The 19,437-nt window shown below is 40.5% G+C and overlaps 1 protein-coding gene across 1 annotated transcript; it reads left to right on the forward strand.

The window, feature by feature from the left end:
• Nucleotides 1-1,975: 1,975 nt before the first annotated feature.
• LOC308404336 (nuclear receptor subfamily 5 group A member 2-like) lies at nt 1,976-18,754 on the forward strand. Its single transcript, XM_080894365.1, has 7 exons — nt 1,976-2,205; nt 3,619-3,737; nt 4,076-4,217; nt 4,762-5,417; nt 12,644-12,763; nt 13,596-13,743; nt 18,017-18,754. The coding sequence occupies exons 1-7, from the start codon at nt 2,184-2,186 to the stop codon at nt 18,268-18,270; spliced, it is 1,461 nt and encodes a 486-aa protein (XP_080750491.1). The 5' UTR covers nt 1,976-2,183; the 3' UTR covers nt 18,271-18,754.
• Nucleotides 18,755-19,437: the final 683 nt, after the last annotated feature.

Genomic DNA, 19,437 nt, shown 5'->3' on the forward strand with positions numbered 1-19,437 from the left:
TGGTGCATGAAATGCATTCGGACAGCAAAACAGTTGTGAGATGGGTTCAAGGTGGAGATGGGATTACATCAGGCAGCTCTGAGCCTTTTCTTGTTTGCAGTGCGGATAGACAGATGATAGACAGATGCTTAGGAGTTTTCCTAAGCAAGATGTTTGCACACATTACTGTGAGTGAGAGTGGGCGGGTGGAAGAGAGCCGGGATAGCTGAAGGTATACGCTGGAGAGAAGACGAATGAAAAACAGAATATATGTGTGTGAATGAGAAGGAGACAGGTGGAAACAAACATGTGCAGAGGAGGGTTAGAGGATAGACTGGACAAAGTATGGAGCCTCCAGGCAGAAGGAAACAAAGAAGAGCTCAGTGGAGGTTCATGAAGGTGGATGTTCAAAGGGTGGCAGAGGAGGATCCCAGGGATGAAACTGTAACTGTGTGTAACTGTATTGTTGCAGTTTTATTGTGGAACAGGTGTCTTATGTAAATGAGACCTTGAGTCTCAGTGGGCTGAAGGTAATGAAGGTTAGATAAATAAATAAAATGGAAACAGATGATCTGCTGTGGCGGCAAATAAAACAAGAACCCAGAAGAAGTGTGATAAGCAGCAGACACTCAAATTTCATTTCACCAAATCTGAAGTAAAAAGTCCTTGTAGGTCATAACATAATATACTTTTACTCTGACAGTCCATTAGAAATGTTAGTAAAGGCACCAAAAGCAAAGCATGGCAGAAATGCTGCACCAGGGAAACTGTCCAAAGAGGTCAAAAGTGTCTTTCATCCCAGGCTGTAAATGCTGCAGTTTGTGGGACTTCATTTTTCCGCTCTGGATTTTGTCCTCTGGTAATACTGTCTTTATTACATCACTGGACCTGTTTTCTTGTAAACTGAAGAAACACAAAACAAACAGGCCCACCTCCTCAAGGACAGTCAGCGGTCTATGAAACTGTTCTGATATGAATGAATGTGAGAGTTTTGCAGCACAACTGCAGTCACCATTGTGTTCATCCGGTCTTTAAAAATCACACTGGGGGCCTAACAGTTGAGGACTCTCAGCTTTGTCCGTCTCACAGTGACCCTCAGCGCCCTGACGGATCTTCAGGAGCCACCCACGGCTTCCTGCATCAGCTAACAATAGGCAGTTGGACTTTTTCTTTGCGCTTACCAAGCAAAATGACTTGTCAGAGTCAATTATTATTAATGGCGATCTGTATCGTTTTGCTGAAACACCCTCTTATGTGCTGGCACCACTCTGTAGTATGTAATCAATCAGCAAGTGCAGATAAATATAGCAATCTGCCTCATGAAGTAGCAAACATGGTCTCAACAGCCAGTGTAACAATAAGCTGATAGACTTACTAAGCAATATCTATATGTAGGCCTATAAGGAGTTAGCCTGTAGCATAATTAGGTTTAGGGTTTTTAGGCTTATACGATTAAACATAAACTCATTTTTAAAATCTCTTCTGATTACATGAAATGTGCAACACACTCACATAAAAACTAACAAAACTACAGTAACAATATCTTTTAGAGTAATCGTACAGAAATACGCTAAAACACTAAAACAGCCTGTTTCGTTTTTCCCAGTTATTATTATTAACGTTAAATTGTTTTAAGCCTACCAGAGTTGAAACATTTCTTTTTCTACTGTAATGCAACCGTGTGGATCATTCAAATGATGAAAGAAGAAAACAAAGATCGAAAGAAAACACGCGTGTTTTATTCTCTAAACGTCGAAAGCTGAGCGCTTTTCTAATCTTCTCTGACAATTTATTCATTCACTTGCACGTTTAGTGCGTCTCCTCCATCGGCTCGGCTCTTCTGTCCAGGCATTTTTCTGTGGCTGCGGAGAGCATCTGTCACATGACTCGGCATCCACCAATAGCAGCGTGGCAGCCTAACTTTGGCGATAAGGGAATCGCAGTAAAGAGCGAGCGAAGGAAAGGAGTTTCACTCTGAGCTCGTGAATGGTCATCATCGTACTACACTTTCTATTGGCCCTTCTGGCTCCTAAAGCATCCCGATATAGACAGCACTCACCCGGAATTCTGTTGGCCTTTCTTTCTTTCTTTCTTTCTTTTTTATTTTGCTCTCCTCTGCAGCCCATGCAAGGCTGCTGCAACACCTACATCCAGGTTTTAATCATCAGACAATCATCACTGCCTGCCTGCTGTCTGCTGCTCAAATGTTGGGAGACAAGGCTCACGGTAAGTGCCTCCGTTTTCCTACATGGCTTTCTACACTCCAGCTTCTGTCACCTTCACAGCTGTGACTTTTTATTTTAACCAAATGCTTGTCAAGAAACAAAAATCAGCGACATGCAGTCAGAAAAATATTCAAAGAAACACACAAGCTCCAAAGAGCCACAACGCGTCGTTTAATTATTAAGTTAATTCAGACTGTTTGAAAATAAGACGGCAGCATTTTTTCCTCAATGCAAATTTCAATTAACTGAAACAATCATCAGTCCAGGAAAACATCTGTCATTTTTTTTTACATTGTTTTAAAATCTTGAAATATTGCTGCTCTGTGAAAAATAAAGAAAAAAATATGATATTGCTTATGATCTAATAATAATACTACCCGTCAAACTGCGAGGCCTCCACACTTCACTGTTCAGCGGCCTTCATTTCGTTTTACCGCCGATTCACTTCAGTGTGTGCGGACAGTTTCTACAGAAACGTCAAAGACAAACAAACAAAAACGGTAAAAATAAAAAACTAAAAGTAAACATTTGGCCGGATAATCAGTCACCGCCGCGTGTGTCTGTAGGTTCATGAACGACGTCAGCTTAGAGACTGAACCACGAGACTCAGCAGCGGAGTCAGATCAGGTGAAAGCAACAAAACCACAACAACAAACTGCAGACACATTTCGTTGTTAAGAATAGTCTGTCAGTTATTTCATAATGCAATAGAGAGAGTCTCATTGATGTCGATAGTGGCTGTATGTAGATTCATTTTTATTTGACTTTTCTTAATTTAAAATAAAAAAAATAAAAAACAGGTAGATATACGCATAACGTTTTTCTGCGGTATGCCTCCGTAGAGATGAGCTTCTCTAACAACACACAAAATTAAAGCTTAAATTTACTTAAATAACCTTTCGGGCAAAAGTCTTTAAATACATCCGCTCTTGTGTTTTTCATCTAATTTGTTTTTATTTATTTTTTATTTTTATGTATTTAAAAAAATATAATTTATTCATTTAAAATCTTACATAACCCAATAATTCCACTCCTACATAACATTTATTTAACTGTATGATGTAAACACGTTTCATAATTTACATCTAGAAATGCCTGTAAAATAATTAAATGATTTATTGCAATTTATGTATTTAAACTTCTATTAGAAAAAAAACACATTATCGTTATTTCATATCACATTCACATGAAAACAAACTGTCAAAGGTTGAGATGAAACTACAATAAATTGTAGGAAAATGATTAAGTGCCGAAAAGTAAAAAGTCATGTTTGTTGGAATAATGCACAATATTACGCGAATCTGTATTTTTTTTTTATTCGTTTTTTATAATTGATAATTCTTTTAAAAAACACGGCAGAAATAATTATCAGAGGCGATTTGCATGGTAGACTCACTGTGCGTGTGTGTGGCAGGTGTGACTTTAAAGGTGATGGAGTACACATACGACGAGGACCTGGAAGAGCTGTGTCCTGTGTGCGGAGACAAAGTGTCTGGATATCACTACGGCCTGCTCACCTGTGAGAGCTGCAAGGTACGCAAACGGTAGCCATGCGCGAGGACATGCGCGAGGACATGGTTTTTTTATTTATTTGAAAATGAGCGCTAACCACAAACCTGCTGCTAATTATTGCTTCTCCAGCTGTTAGAAATAACTGCTGAACTTGTCTGAATTTAATGTCCGTGAAACATAAATGCAGCGAAAAATGGACACTTACGTTATCCCAATTTAGCTAACGTGTGAAGGCTTTAATGTTAATGAAATGTGCTTCGAAATAATTAAATCTAAATACAAAAACGGCAGTCGCTCTCGACCTTTTATTTTGAAATCTAAACCCAGTCGTTTGATACCAGTGTGTCGCTCGTTTTCAGGGCTTCTTCAAGAGGACAGTGCAGAACAACAAGAGGTACACGTGTGCGGAAAACCAGGAGTGTAAAATAGACAAGACCCAGAGGAAAAGATGTCCCTTCTGTCGGTTCCAGAAATGCCTCAGTGTTGGGATGCGGCTGGAAGGTAAACTACTACTACAATAATAATAATAATAATAATAATAATAATAATAATAATAATAATAATAATAATAATGAAACAGGGACATTTTGCCTGTGATTTGCCACCATTTATTTTAATATGATAAAATAAATCTAATAAATAATATTAAAGTCTATCTGAGGCCACTTCTTTATGCGATGGTGCTGGCTATCATGCAGTGTTTCCTGCACACATGGGATGGGATTGATTCCCAGACAGCAATGCAAAGGAAAGCACCTGCTTCCGTAGCAGAAAAACGACACATTCTTGTCTTGCTGATAAAATTCTGGAGACTCCCCGGGGAAGAAGGAGTAAAGCTGCACAGACTCCTCGGGGATTCTTCTCAGCCCTAAAAAGGGAAGCAAAAAATAAAAAAAAGACCGACAAGGCTGTTAATTACTTTGTAGGAATACTGTGAACAAGAGTTTAGTGCTCATAAAGCTCAGCACGTCTGCACAGTGTAAGAGGCAGTCGATGGTTTTTGGGTCTGTAAACCTGTTTTCTCCTTTTGTCTCATGTGTGACAGCGGTGCGTGCAGACCGCATGCGTGGGGGTAGGAATAAATTTGGCCCCATGTACAAGAGAGACAGGGCCTTGAAACAGCAGAAGAAAGCTTTGATACGATCCAACGGTTTCAAGTTGGAGAGCACGGCTCCTCCGCCAGCCTCTCCTCTGCAGGCAGACTACGGCTTCACTGGCACCTTGCACACCCTTCCCACCATCTCTAAAAGCCTGCTCCCCTCCACCCCGAGCTCCATCACTCCCACAGACTACGAGGCTAATCTCTACGGACCCCCGTCTTTGGGTATGGCCATGCAGTCACACGTGCCCCTCACCACCCAGTACCAGTACACAGCCTTTCCCGGAAGGGCGATTAAAGCCGAGTGTCCCGACTACACCAGCTCCCCTGAGACTCTTACAGGATACCCTTACCCAGACATGTACCCCTCAGCCTCGCTGCAACCCCCCAGCCTGCCGCCACTGGTTCTGGAGCTGCTGCGCTGTGACCCGGACGAGCTGGTCGTCCAGAACAAGATTGTGACTCACCTGCAACAGGAGCAAAACGGCCGGGGTCGGCTGGAAAAGCCCAGCACCTTCAGCCTCATGTGTCGGATGGCAGACCAGACTCTGTTCTCCATAGTGGAGTGGGCTCGGAGCTGCATCTTCTTTAAGGAGCTGAGGGTGAGTAGCAAACTCTTTACCGTGTTGAGTGTTTGAAATGAACCGTACATGGTTTCACTTGCAAAACATGTGACAAAGACACAATACATGTACATACAGGCTCCATGCAGTATTTTAGTAAACCTGAGATCTACCAGAAAATGCTTCATAACCCAAAATTAGAATTTTCATGTGGCGCATTCACCCAAAAAGAATCTGTCGGTTTAGATTTGAGGGATGTTTTCTCAGACTCAGCCGCTTGAGTCCCACATTTGGTTTTCCAAGAATTCACAAATAAAAACTGAAATAAAAGATACGAAAGAAAACACATATTGATCCAGTGACAATCAAGCAGTAAAAGCCGAACATTTCTGAAGATCTTTTATGGTTATGTCTAAAATATGCAGAAGTGAAAAAATAAAAGTTCATCACGCTCACAAAAGCTTTTTACAAGGACGGCTGAATCCATTCTTCCTTTGTTTCTGTTTGGTGTTTGTCAGAAAAAGGGAGCACGGTGCCGCGATGTTACCGTTTCTGAAAAGGATTAAGACGATGGCTTGTTTTAAGTCTGTATTAATAAGTTCACAGGCTTTCAGACCCAACAAACACATGAATGCAATTCAAATGTGATGAAGCTGGCGCCCACGGCTGACTCACAATCCACTCGCAGTCCATTCAGAAAGTGTTCCCAGCACTACTGCTGCTGCTATCACGTTCTCATAGAGGCTCTCACTTGCTTGAATTCATGTGAATGCTATTTCTGATTTCACATTTCTCAAATGTCCCGTTAATTTTTACTGCAGAGGAGAATTTCTTTTTCATAACTCTTAAAATATGTTTTTTTCCTCTAAACGAACAGAAAGAAGTGCTCTATTAAATTTCAATAATTATGATGTATGACAGTAATGACAGATTAAAGCGAAAACAAGGGTCTTTCTAAGGTGTTGAGCAACCAGAACAGCTTTAATTCTTCAAATCTCTCTAAATCTGCTGAAGGGAGAAACACCATTCTGCCAAAAAAATCTTCTCTTATTTGGTCGAGTATGCTGGTGACATGTCATACAGGTGTTTGGTTGGGCTGAGATCTGGTGTGTGAAGGCCAGTGCATAAACCTGATGATTGTGGCCCGTAGATGGGGATAAGCAAACCTAAACCATGGCAGCAAAAGGCCTCACCAAGCATAACAGAGTCAACCTTTTCCTTTAATTTGTCACCAGTCCCCATTATTACATTATATGATGTCCTGTTACAGTCAGTGCCTTCAATAAGTTTTTCTTGAAAAATCAGTGTTCCTGATATTGAACTGTTATTTCCAACACTGCGCAGCTCTAAAAAGCTGCAGTTGGAGTAACTGGACTAGTTGGTCTGATGTCGTTTAGCTGTGTAACACAGCACTTTCAGCCTCTTATTTCCTCCTGGTAGGTGATAATATCACACACACCTCAGAGAATGATGATCAAACATCTGTCTGTGTGCCGACCCGTCTGTGTACGCTGTAAGCTTTAGCAGCGCAGTCAGAACGAAGTCAGAACTCACTGCGCTGCTGCTGATGGCACTGCTGCACGCACACCTCGTATTCTGAGTGAAAATGGAGAATTATTATTCTTTCCTGACAAATCAGACAGGTAACACAACAAAGACGAAAATGTCACCTTCTTCAATAAGTCATGATATGATGTGTCTGTGCTGACGAACAATCATCTGTCAACCAGCCATGGCCAAAGGGATTCTACCAATTAAACAGTTTAACTAGCAACAAAAGGTTGATGCTGTCCTTGGTGTGATTTGGTCCTTGGTGTCTTTTCATCAGATGCAGTTTATTTACTGAGGTACAGTCAGAGCAGTTCTGCTCCTTTCCTGCTTCACACGCAGTCACGTCTAGATATTTACTCCTGGGTCTTGGATGTGAGGAGCCAGTGGTTCATATTCTTGCATGTGAAAAGCATTGAGTGGTTTCCTTATGACTGGATTTACTGCTTGCAGCAAAAAGATCATGCATACAGCAATTTATGCAGTCAAGTCAAAAACTAATCATGCAAAATTACCAAAAAAAGAAAACACAAGAAAACCTACAATGATCGTCAGATAAACCTTTCTGTGAGTCCAACCTGCATGCAGGGAGATGGAATTTGAATTGTAACAGTTCTTCCCATTGAGCTCAGTTTTTCTTTCTCCAGTGACAAACACTAACCCCCACCCCTCTCTCCCCCACCCCTCTCTCCCCCATTGTCAGAGGCCGAACAGTTTTTTAAAATGTTAAATATAAGAATGTTTTTCCAAAATCCTTCATGGGTTTTGCTCTGGTCTACAGATCCGATGAATTTTAACATCTAATAAGACTAATAAGACGTAACATCTTATTAGTTTCAAACATTAAACACAGTATTAGGCCCTCTGATGTTTTTGTACGATTTTGTAAGCTCTTTGTGTGTGTGTGTGTGTGTGTGTGTGTGTGTGTGTGTGTGTGTGTGTGTGTGTGTGTGTGTGTGTGTGTGTGTGTGTGTGTTTGGAAAGCTTTATTGAGTAAGTGTAGCTCACAGCTTCCAGATTTTATAACATTTTATTCGAGCTCACTGTCCTGCTCAAATAGCAACTCAAAGTATGAACTGAATGGACTAAAAATGATTATTTGTTTCTGAGAACATCGATGCATGCTGATTAATTTATTTTATTGTTACTTATTTATTGTTATTTTATTGTTACTTTGTCTGTTTATTGTCGCAGAGACAAAGCTCCCATTGTGGGGATGATGGTTTTTTTGGTTGCATCTTCTCACACTAACACAACGAGGTATCTTTATACTGCATCTGTGCCTGTGTGAGGGGATACTTGGCCAAACTGCTGCTCAGTCTCAGCAGCACAGGAGGAACACACAGCAGCTCATCATATTTTGTTATCAACAAATATCATCAGAATATACAGTAAATTTTAATATCTGATCATTTTAATCCAGCTGCAGACATTTAATTCTTTCTACTGATAATGTACAAAGTGTGTGTTGGTATACAGTCGACACAAGCACAGTACAAAGTTTTGGGATAAATGGGATAAATATCCTCTCAGTTTTAGTTAAAAAGATGTTCTAGTGTTTGGTCCTGACAGCTCCTCTAAGGAGGTCAGGACCTTGGCCTCCTCACCAGTAACATCAAATCATCTGCTTGGGATCATCTTTGACCAACATCTAAATATTGAATCTGACTAAGCTCGCTAAGCTCATCCAGTCTCGTTTCCTTCATCGAAGATATATCCCCCCAAAATCAAATCTTTACTGTCATTCAATCATCTGGAACTTTAACTGCTGCTCCTGCTTAGCCAGTTTCCTGTTGGTGCAGAATACAGCAGCAAGTCAACAGCTACTCAGGACTCACATATCATACCTATTTGCGCTTTCCAGTTTGGCTGAATCTGTGGTTTGTTTTATACAACTGCTGAAAAGTCATTTTTAAAAATCTTTCCCTCTATATTGCATCTATTTGTAGGTATAGAAGTGTGTTGGAATTAATGTTGGACTGCATGGTTGACAATGCGTCTGCATGTTGGAACATGCATGCTTATACATTTGAGCTGAGGAGCACTTTTAACTCTGTGATGCCCAAATACATTTATATTAATTATAATTATTATTACTACTTCACTTTATGTGAAGCAACAGTAGAGCATTATGCTCGGCCTATCTCTTCAGTGATTGTCAGAAACCCACTGCACTCATGGTGTCACAGAGTCACAAAACCAAAATGTAAATTTTGTGGAAGAAACACAAAAAACAACACATTATGACAAAATATGCACACGCTGGAACATTCCACAACATGCCCATTCCCAGTTATTAATTTACAGCTAGAAACATAATAATGGTCATTTATTCTCACCAATTATCAGTGATATTTAAAATAATGTAAATGGAGAAGGTATTACTGGGGGGGGGGGGATACACCTCTGAAGATTAGCATGGGTTACACAAATACTTCATGTTAGTCTTCAAATAATGCAAACTAATTAAAAACTGAATATAAGATACAAAGGTGATTTTCTTTTTGCTAATATCAAATTATTTACTCGTACATATATATAACCCGGCAGCAGGAAATCAATGAGAGCTAACCTTAGCCTTCTGTAACCTTAGGCTTTGTTATTTAATATAAAACATTTTAATCAGACTTGGAAATAGTTGTAATTACAGCATATAATTTGTAGCTTTCATTTAAAAGAGCACATTATTATAATTAGTAGTAGTCATAGTACTAGTAGCAGGACTGCTAGTACATGCTGCACAATTATTTTTCCTGCTTGGACAAACAGACATAATCAATCACGACAGAACAATAATAAATACGAGTGCTTCTTTTTTTAACCCATTGCTTGGTAGTTGGAAGGCAACGTGATGGTATTATAATATCTGATATATATAACATTCTTAGTAAGATATGTTGTAAATGCATTTTCAAGCAAGTATTGCTGCTATAGAGAAACCTAAATCTGACAAACAACAGATTTACTTTGGACTGGTTTGGTTCTCACGGACTTCATGAAATGTCTAATTCTAGATGTCAGACTAAACAACAGCTTTTAAAACATAATTATATCGCTTCAGATTTGAAATATGTTCTAATTTGCATTAATGTCTAATTCCCCGTTCATAAAAGTTTTGTCAGGCCATGAACCAAAATACGGAAAAAGATGAATAATGCTGGTTTTCCTCTTATATCCTTATTTTGAAGTGACAGCTTTTCTCACAAGTTTCATTTCCCTGCCAGGAGTCTCCTTTTATACACATCCAATGTACTTGTGCTGACATTTACACCATTTTTATGCACAGTGGACAGCCAACATGGACAGTGAGAACAAAGCTGTGCATATTTTGCCAAGAAAGCCTCCCGCTGAAAGAGCCGTTTCCCTGGGCTGGATAATTACATTCCATGCAGACGATAACGGGGGAATGTCAGCTCTCCATCGCAGCTCTTCTCTGCGCTTGCCTACATTGTTACTAAATTATTTGCAGAATGAAAGCTATCGATTGCTGCAATTTCCCCAGAGGTGGCCTTTGTCTGTCATATGTTTGACCTTCTGCTCACCTGGTGATGATGGAAAACGTGGCTGAGATGCACACAATGAACACAAACGCTACTAAAGGCTGGAAATTTTACTTAAAATACACGTTATTCATGAAAATATGGACAGAAGGCAAAAACTGCATTTTGGAATGACTGCAGGGTCAAACTTATTAAAGATCACATCTAAATATTAAATCAAAAACTTTGGATTAGTTGAATGTTGCTTTCTGGTCATGAATTATTGCTTGTGTTCTTTGCTCCCCAGAGTGTGTGATATATTAGTGAACGTGCACTCAGAGTGTTACCGCAGTACTCCAAGTGTTTCGCTAGTTACTAAACACAGGTGCACAGAAAGCAAACAACCCCCAGGTTTGTTTGAAAAACTGTCATATCACTTCTCTATCAAAGCTCAGAAGATAAATAACTGACTGATTGGCATGCAAGAAGCTCTGCTGCCATATTCCCATGCTTGCACTGGTGCTGCATGCACATTTCTGTTCCCAAGTTGCCACTTTGACCAGAACTGTCAAAACTAATATATTTTCTTAAAAGTCACTAACACCATATTTGTTAGCTGGCAGGGCCAGGTCCAGCCTCTGCAACTCAAAATGTAATAGCTGTCTTTGGAAGATCAAGGCTGGAAACAGACCTAGAAGGAATGGTGAAGTACATTCATCATTCTCTACCTCGAGAATAAAGCTGTGTTCATATCAGATCATTCTGCCTTGCAGTACTTGGGCCAGTATAGTTGCTGGAACGCTTTTGGAACCCTGAACAGTTAAAACAAGGGTTCAGCTGATAGCTGGAATCAAGTTAAAGTGTTTTGAGATATAATCAATAAGTCCTCTGATTTAGATTTTTTTGTAGCCCTGTTCTTTTGTTCTGTTGTCATTACAAAAAAGCAAACTTCAATCATATAGCTGTGGCTGTCCAATAAGAAGAAAGTAGCAAGAAGCCCAAATTATTACACCAAAGTTTAACCAGACTTTATTTTATCAATGTGAAAACCAACTGATGACCAAATGAAGCCATCTGTGAGGTTACTGCTGACACAACAAAGCATAGAAATAGAATTAGGGGTTGTTTTTGCTACATTCAGAATCTAGAAAATTTGCTTACAGCTTTTTTAACCAAATAGGTGATGATTTTTAAAAATTCCTGAACTGCCAACCCGCCCATCGGTGACCTTTTCCACATGCAACACAGATATCGCTTGGGCAATATCATCACGGTTGGCTGCTCTGCAGAGGAATGGATACAGTATCAGTGTGCGGTTGCGATGTCAGTAAAGGCAGTAGACTATGACAGACAACATTTACAGTTTCCTGTCATTTCATAAAATATGGCCCTCACAGGTAATATGACACTTAACACGTATATACCTGACATATCAGTTTCAACCCAGCAGAGACACAAACATTAAGAATCCATGTGGCAAATGAAAGAAATGCCTTCCTTCTACACTCAGCCTGCTATTTCTGAGCTTTTTTTTGTGGGCCGCAGCTGAGTGTCCAACTTCTCTTGGAGAGGAAGCAAAGGAGGTCGCCGAGACCTCTTGCTTCCTTAACCCCTTCCTTTATCACTGCACGCCCAGACCCCCACCACTGCACCGGTGCAGATGAGTGTTGTGGCAAGACTGCAACCTCTGTGACTGATATATAGCTTCATTCAGATGGACTGTAATTCTGTCAGCTCCATGTCAGATGAATGGGGTCTGGGCCTATTAGCAGCTGCGACCGCAGAATTACTGACTGCTGTGTCCTTCACTTTACAGACAATATTGTGGCAGCAGGATTATGGGTGTGATACAGTCGGGTGGGGGGAAACACATATGCACCCATCCCCCAGAGCAGAGCAGAAAAGGGAAAGGTGGGGGTGCTGGGGAGAGGTGAGGAGGCTGGAGAGGTCCTAGGTGTTGCTGGGCCAGTATGAAAGGAGAGTACACACACACACACACACACACACACACACACACAGATGTTTTGCTATTAAAAGCCTAATTTTTCCCCCCATAGTCCTTTTATTTTTAAACTAATTGGTGACAGTGGTGTAAATATTTTTCGTCTTTCTGGTCAGAAACGAGCTCAATGTGAGAGCGAGTTTATGAAACAATATGAGATGTCTTTTGTTTTCCACTGAGTTCATCTTTGTTCTTTGTCTGCTTTTCTTGCGTCTGTCTGTCTGCGTTTCCTGAAGGTGGGAGATCAAATGAAGCTGCTTCATAACTGCTGGTCTGAACTGCTCGTCCTGGATCACATTTTCAGACAAGTGCAACACGCAAAGGAAGACAGCATTCTGCTGGTGACCGGCCAGGAGGTAACAACTCCCTCGCACAACTTCCCATCAGCACACCACCCAGTGTGCTCCACACATTGCACCCAATCCAGAGGAGTTTTGTTTTTACTGTTTTCGTATAAAAATATATATACACTATGTTTAGCAGTATTCATTTATATTTCACTGGCTGTTGATATCTGTACTAACATATTCTGATCCTAACAGTAGTTCAAATTCTAATGCAAAATCTCCATGCTCTAAACTAAATATAGAGAGACATATGTGTCTCATCAAAAAAAACATATCGTTTTTTTTATTTGCCAACAATTATTAGTGAAATAAACTTAACAGACATATAGAAAAAAAGGGAAACTCTGGAAAGGCCGTTTATCCAATAAATCTCTCAAAGTCCAGTTTAGTGTTAAAGTTAAGGCTATTTATGTTTCTTTGTCTTTATTTAATTCACCTTACATCAGTGTTTGCAAGCATATATAATTCTGGTGGTTAGACTGTCATCACTGTGAGGTGCAGGGACTCTGGAATTTCCCCGGGATCGATATTCTCTACAAAATGGGTGCAGTTAACCTCGGGGAACAAGTAAGCTTTAGTGTTTGGAAAGTCAAATACTTAACATGACACTGTGGAAAAAAATAAAATGTCACACTTATGTACTCAGAGGTGATCCAAGCCTTTGGGTTTTGAATGTAATCGTGTCCCCCGCTCACTGCTGCCCCGTCCAGGGGGAGTGGATTTGTTAGCCATGTGCTAAACAGGCAAAAAATCCTCCAACGCACTAACCCGGGATATTTGTCTTTGCTAAAGTCTCATGAATATAAGGGGCAAAGGAAATAACCAGTAGCCCGTGTTGCAGGTGGAGCTGTCATCCATCCTGTCTCAGGCTGAGGGGACACTCTCCAGTCTGGTCCAAAGAGGTCAGGAGCTGGCAGCGAGGCTGCGGGTGCTGCAGGTCGACCGCAGAGAGATCGCCTGTCTGAAATTCCTCCTCCTTTTCAACCCAAGTGAGTCATCTTGTTTGTGCATCATTGCTGCAATACAATGAGGGGATGCATTATGACGGCAAATAACTAGCATCCGGCACCGTTACCGTTGCTTCCATCCAACTTACTACGATGTTTTTACAAACTGCTGATAAGTTTCTCAGCTTAGAGGCTGAAGGAGGAGACACAATACAGACATTTCAGATAGAAAGTCTCTTCTTCTAAAAATGATTATTTAAGTACAGTAAGAGGGAACCTTTTGACCTTTTTTGCAAATAAAACTGTTTTGAAAAGTGTGGACTTATGTGTGTGGTCTGTAAATCACGCATTTTTCAAAGGCTAGCAGATGCAAAAATCAATCAACTTCATGGAGCTGCACGGCCATACTGGTGCTGTCTTTTCTCAGATTGTGAATAGCAACACTGACATCCTAATGAAAAAAATGTCACAATTGCAGATAATCTGCAGGAGCCTTTTTATCTTAAAAAAAAAAAAAAAAAAAAAAAAGAGTCGAATTTCCCAGAGGAACCCACCCGAGGGATTAATAAAGTTCTATCTTATCTTATCTTATCTTATCTTATCTATGAGGTTACAAGTGTTTTCCAAACTGGCCTTTTTCCCTCCAATAAATTCACTTAATTAAATTTCTAGGCTTGACAAAAGCTGATATTAACAAAGACATCCTCCTCCATTGTCCACTAATGGCATTCAAAAGAAGCGTAATGGATGGGTCTATCATTTGATAGCAGGGCCGGCATTCATGTAGCGGCTTGTGCAGATGGAGAGAGCATAAATGTGGCTCGAACAGATTCCCTGAAGTGTTTGCTGTTTAGCGCTGGCAAAGCAGGGAACAAAGAGCTTTTTGAATGAGGAGAGCACTTGTCATAGGCAGAAAATATTTGCTGCCTTTGGCAGTGGCTCCTTTGCTTGCTCTGTTGCTTTCCCTCATCTTCAGAGTCAGGTTTGTCAGGGGTAATTTAATTGCCCTTAAGCAGTTTGAAAAGATGATTCAGAACATTGATTCAAAACATTTAATTACTGCGTGAATGGATTCTCAACGATGAGCTCAGCTGATGCTGAATGCCAGTCCACCAGAGGGCTCGGCTATTGTCTCACATGCACCGCGCACGCATAAAAACACACACGCAGCCACCCACACGCATTCACCTTACTAAATACATAAAGTATAGGTACATCATACACATAAAGCTAGTACTGAAAAAAGGCCATGTGGACATTGGTTGCACACAACTGTTTTTCTTTGGCAGAAACTTAAACAACTGAGTTAAACCAACACAACTTATTCATATTCAATAAGCCTGTGCATGTTGTGTTGATAAAACGCGACTGAAACATGTTCAGATGAAGTAAGTTGAGCTCTTGGAATATTTTAATTCTTCGCAATTTTGTCATTTTATTTGAACATTACTCAATAACCTTTACCCCAATACTACTTGGTCACTTAAATACTACATGTTGACTTCATATTACATAATGTTCAACAAAGTCTAGAGTGTGGTTAACATAAAAGCTGAATGGATCTACAATGACTACCATCCTCTTTATCCGGGTTGCAGGGGTATAACCCTGAACTGACAGCTCTATCACATAGAGACAAACAACCATTTGCACTCACATTCACGGTAATTAAGAATCACAAATTAACTTAACTCTAATAACTGCACGACTTTTAACTGTGGGAGGAAATCAGAGCACCCAGAGAGAAACCACTGCAAACTAGGCAGATTGTGGATTTGAACCCAGAACCTTCTTGCTATGAGGCAACAGCACTAACCACCAATCCAGAATTAACAAAAGCAGGAAAGCTGTGATTTCAAGGCTTGATGCAGAATTTTCTGTACGTTTTTGTCCTTGACAAGTTAAACCACAATAAATAGCGATAGCATGCACGGTGTGTGTGCAGTTGTCTGCCTCCTATAACTCCACTGATTTTACTGCAGCTTGAAATCTCGTGTGATCTTGTGAATTTCATGAGTCCAGCAACTAACCACTCTCACTAGATTGTATCAGGTCATCTCAACAAGAACAAATTAAACAGATCCTGCATGATTTAATTACATTCAAGAAAGAAACATGAACTTTTTGTGTTCAAATTACAAGGAAGCCTTTTTTAATGTAACAACCACCCAATTTACTGTTTTCGGTAAACTGAAAAAAGTAGAGGCGGCTGCTCGACTTGCCTGAGATGGATGCCTTCCTCAAACCACGATCCAAAGAGTGCGAGACTGGAATCCCGTGCAGGGTCGCGAGATTTAACGTTGCTATATTATTGACTTACTTCAATCAAACATGATATGAACAATTTAATCTACCCTCTCTGCATATCATGTAGCTTCTACACTATATAGTTACACTTAACTTTAAAGCATGAGGCACTTGTGTTAAATACACGCAAGATGCTTACGTAAATCCAAGAGATGGCCAATCCCTTTTTTTTCAGTGTATTTATCCCTCAAATGAATGATTTATGAGCGCTTTTAAACCGATTTTGAAATAAAGCCTTGAGTCCTGCTGCACCTTTTGCTCTGAGAGGGAAAAATGTTCTTTTCTTGGCCAGTTCTGGTTGGTCAGTAATGGTAACCTTTACGTCCAAATTTGGCTAAAAAGTGAAGCCGACTTTTCATAATTAAAAAAAAATGTTAAAATTGAATATAGATTAGACCAGGTCATTTTGTGTTGCACGTAGAGCTTGTATGGCCCTCAAATCACTTGCAACACACGTCTTTGTGTGCTACATTTTTGCCAGCCCTTCCCAACCTCCACCCATCCATGGCCCATAATGGCCCCCACCTGTGCCTGGCTCTGCTGGAGGTCTCTTCCCGTTAAAAGGGCTTTATTTCTCCACCACTATTTAAAATGTTGGGTTGAATCGCTGCTATATAAGTAAACTGTTATACTTGGTAGTGGAGTGGTTAGCACTGATATGGAGAAAGGTCTGGATTCAAATCTGCTGTGTTTGAGGAATGCACACGTGTTCAGCGCTCTTCCTTTGAACCTGAGGTGACGTTCGTTGTTGTCAAAAGCGTCTTTTTAACTTATTTTTGCTGGGTGGGAACAGATTACAAACACCAACCACAAAGCCTGTAGAACCTTCATACCGGTGGCTTAACGAGCTGTTCATGTTACTGATAACGCAGCCTTCAAACTGGGCTGAAATGAACCTTCAGCATCATCAAACAGCTAATAATATTGTTCATTCATCGTTTTGTGCTCATCACAACCAGGCCCCGCCCTTCGAGTTAACAGGATTGTTTTGTTTGGGTCTGCACGATATGACTCTGCCTCAGTTTGTGTTTCTGATGCTGTTGGTACAACTGCAATTCCAAGGTGAAAATGTGCAGCTGTGGTGAAGATGAAAAACCCTGTGTATATATATATATATATATATATATATACATGTAAAGCCAAGGTTAACTGACATAGCAGAACAATAGTTAGATACTTAGAAATGTTTCTAAATGAAAATGGTCTTTACACAGAGCGCTGCCGGCTATGATCAGTGTGAATCGCTCCATAAGCCTTTACAGAGGTAACTAATTTTCACATTGGTGTGAAAAACATACCTGCAAATCTTTTCTGAAGCAGCTCCCAGTCCTCTCTGGTCCATAGTTAACTTTTGATAATAAAACTTTAGTCTCAAGAAGACAGAAATGTGCAGAACAAATTATAACAAGTTATTTTACTTCAAATGGCTAAATGGTGCTGAGTCAACGCTCATCACTGTGGTGACCCATGCAGGGTTTAGTCTGGGGCGTGGTTGTTTGTTAAGCCACCGACATAAAAAGACGAGTTTGTGAAAAAGGAAACATCTGATGTCTTGTTCCAGCTCCACACTGTGCTGATGTACTTCATCCCCAAGTTCACAAAACATTTAAACAGCTTTGATGTTTGTTGGCTTGAATTCCTATTTTTTGACTTTGGAGATGTGCATTTTATACACAACATCCTCCATGTGTGACATTCATGGTGATGGGTAGGGTTTAACATTCTTTATAGAATTTGTTCTGTAGTCTGAACAGGCTGCCAATGTCAAATTTTATATATGAGACAGACTTTGCACAACATCTGCTAGAAAAGCCACATTTCTACTGCAAAAATGTGTCTGTTTACATATGACTTCAAACCCAGCATTAACCAAACCGACCTTGGTCTCCACCTTGGACAGCTCACCGGTGATGTGGCGCATATTAATAAATGAATGATTTCTTTCTGCACTCGTCAGCCAGTTTGTAATTGCTCACACATTAACCTGAACTAACTTTGCTCTCTTTAGATGTAAAATTGCTGGAGAACCAGGCGTTTGTGGAGGGCGTCCAGGAGCAGGTGAACGCTGCTCTGCTGGAGTACACCCTGTCTGCCTACCCTCAGTTCCAAGAGAAGTTCAGCCAGCTGCTGGTACGGTTGCCGGAGCTGCGCTCCCTCAGCACGCAGGCCGAGGACTACCTATGCTACATGCATGTGAGTGGAGAGGTGCCCTGCAACAACCTGCTGATCGAGATGCTGCACGCTAAGAGGGCGTGTGTGTGAGGAGCGTGAGCAGGACGCTCCGCCACCATATATTATTTGTCTAGGTGAGAGTGTGTGTGGACGGAAAAGAGCGAGTGACGAAAATGTTGAATGACACTAGACAGGTTCCCCCGGGTCACCTTTGTGGCACTTTTTATGTTTTGAGTTGGATGGAAAAAAAGTTCTTTAAAGTTTGGAATTATAAAGCTGCGTGTGTGCTCACCGGTAGTTTGGAGATTTTGAATATTAATGTTTTCATGTCCTGCAGAGCTACATTAACGTGACCTTATACCTATAAACTGGATTTTCTAACTTGTTTTCAAGCATCTAAAGTTCGACCTGCGTATAGAGTTACATTCTATCTATTTTGAGCAAATATAACATGAATTCCACAGAGCTGCCCATCAAACAGTTACTCTTTAGATACACGTCATTCATTGCCACCTTTTTCAATCTGTAACATTCACACTCAAAATATCTTTGTCGTATCGCTACCAAATTTTGACAAGGCCTTCAGCGTGAAATTTGCAGTCACATCACTGGATGGAGGTATTTGCTGGATGAGCAAATGTTTACTTTTTACAGCAAATATTTGTTTTCTCTTTCCAAAGTAATATTTTAATATCTGAATGAGACGTTTTTGATCCCAGTATCTGATGCTACATCCTAGATGCTTATCCTAGATTATCTTTATTATTTTGATGATGTCATGTCGTCAGACTAGAGTAGCACTGCTAGAGAAGCCCAACAGACATAAATAAAGTTTAGTTTAAATCTATCTAGATGTTAATATATAAATGCCAAGGCAGTATTGAGAAAAACACATTAAGTGTTTTATCAAACAACAAGAAGAGAAAGTGAGAGAGAGGCAGAGAAGAGAGAGACAAACAACGCAGGAGATAAAAGAGAGAAACTGTACACAGCAAAGCTTTGGAGCTGACAGGAGCTACAATAGACGCATCAATGTGCACTTGGTAATGACAATGACAGCAAACACGTGAGAAGCACGTCTGTAATGTTTGTCCTTCGGCTCAGTCCGTAAAGATGCAGGGAAGTAAAAGGTGCATCTGGTCACATTTGGCTCATCCATGCGAGTCACGTGCTCATTCACACTGGTGTCACTTTTCAACACATCGGGCTGCACGCCATCCAGGAGCGATGCGTCTCACGCGGATTTTGATCAGATGA

The sequence above is a fragment of the Rhamphochromis sp. 'chilingali' genome (genome assembly GCF_963969265.1).
Source record: "Rhamphochromis sp. 'chilingali' genome assembly, chromosome: 10".
NCBI classification, from domain to species: Eukaryota; Metazoa; Chordata; class Actinopteri; order Cichliformes; family Cichlidae; genus Rhamphochromis; species Rhamphochromis sp. 'chilingali'.

What these genes read in the sequence shown, in the direction of transcription:
- LOC308404336 (XM_080894365.1), top strand. Translation starts at nt 2,184, where the DNA reads ATGTTGGGAGACAAGGCTCACG. An exon ending in TCACCTGTGAGAGCTGCAAG is followed by an intron (nt 3,738 to 4,075) that starts GTACGCAAACGG and finishes GCTCGTTTTCAG; the next exon opens with GGCTTCTTCAAGAGGACAGT. An exon ending in TGCTGGTGACCGGCCAGGAG is followed by an intron (nt 12,764 to 13,595) that starts GTAACAACTCCC and finishes CCCGTGTTGCAG; the next exon opens with GTGGAGCTGTCATCCATCCT.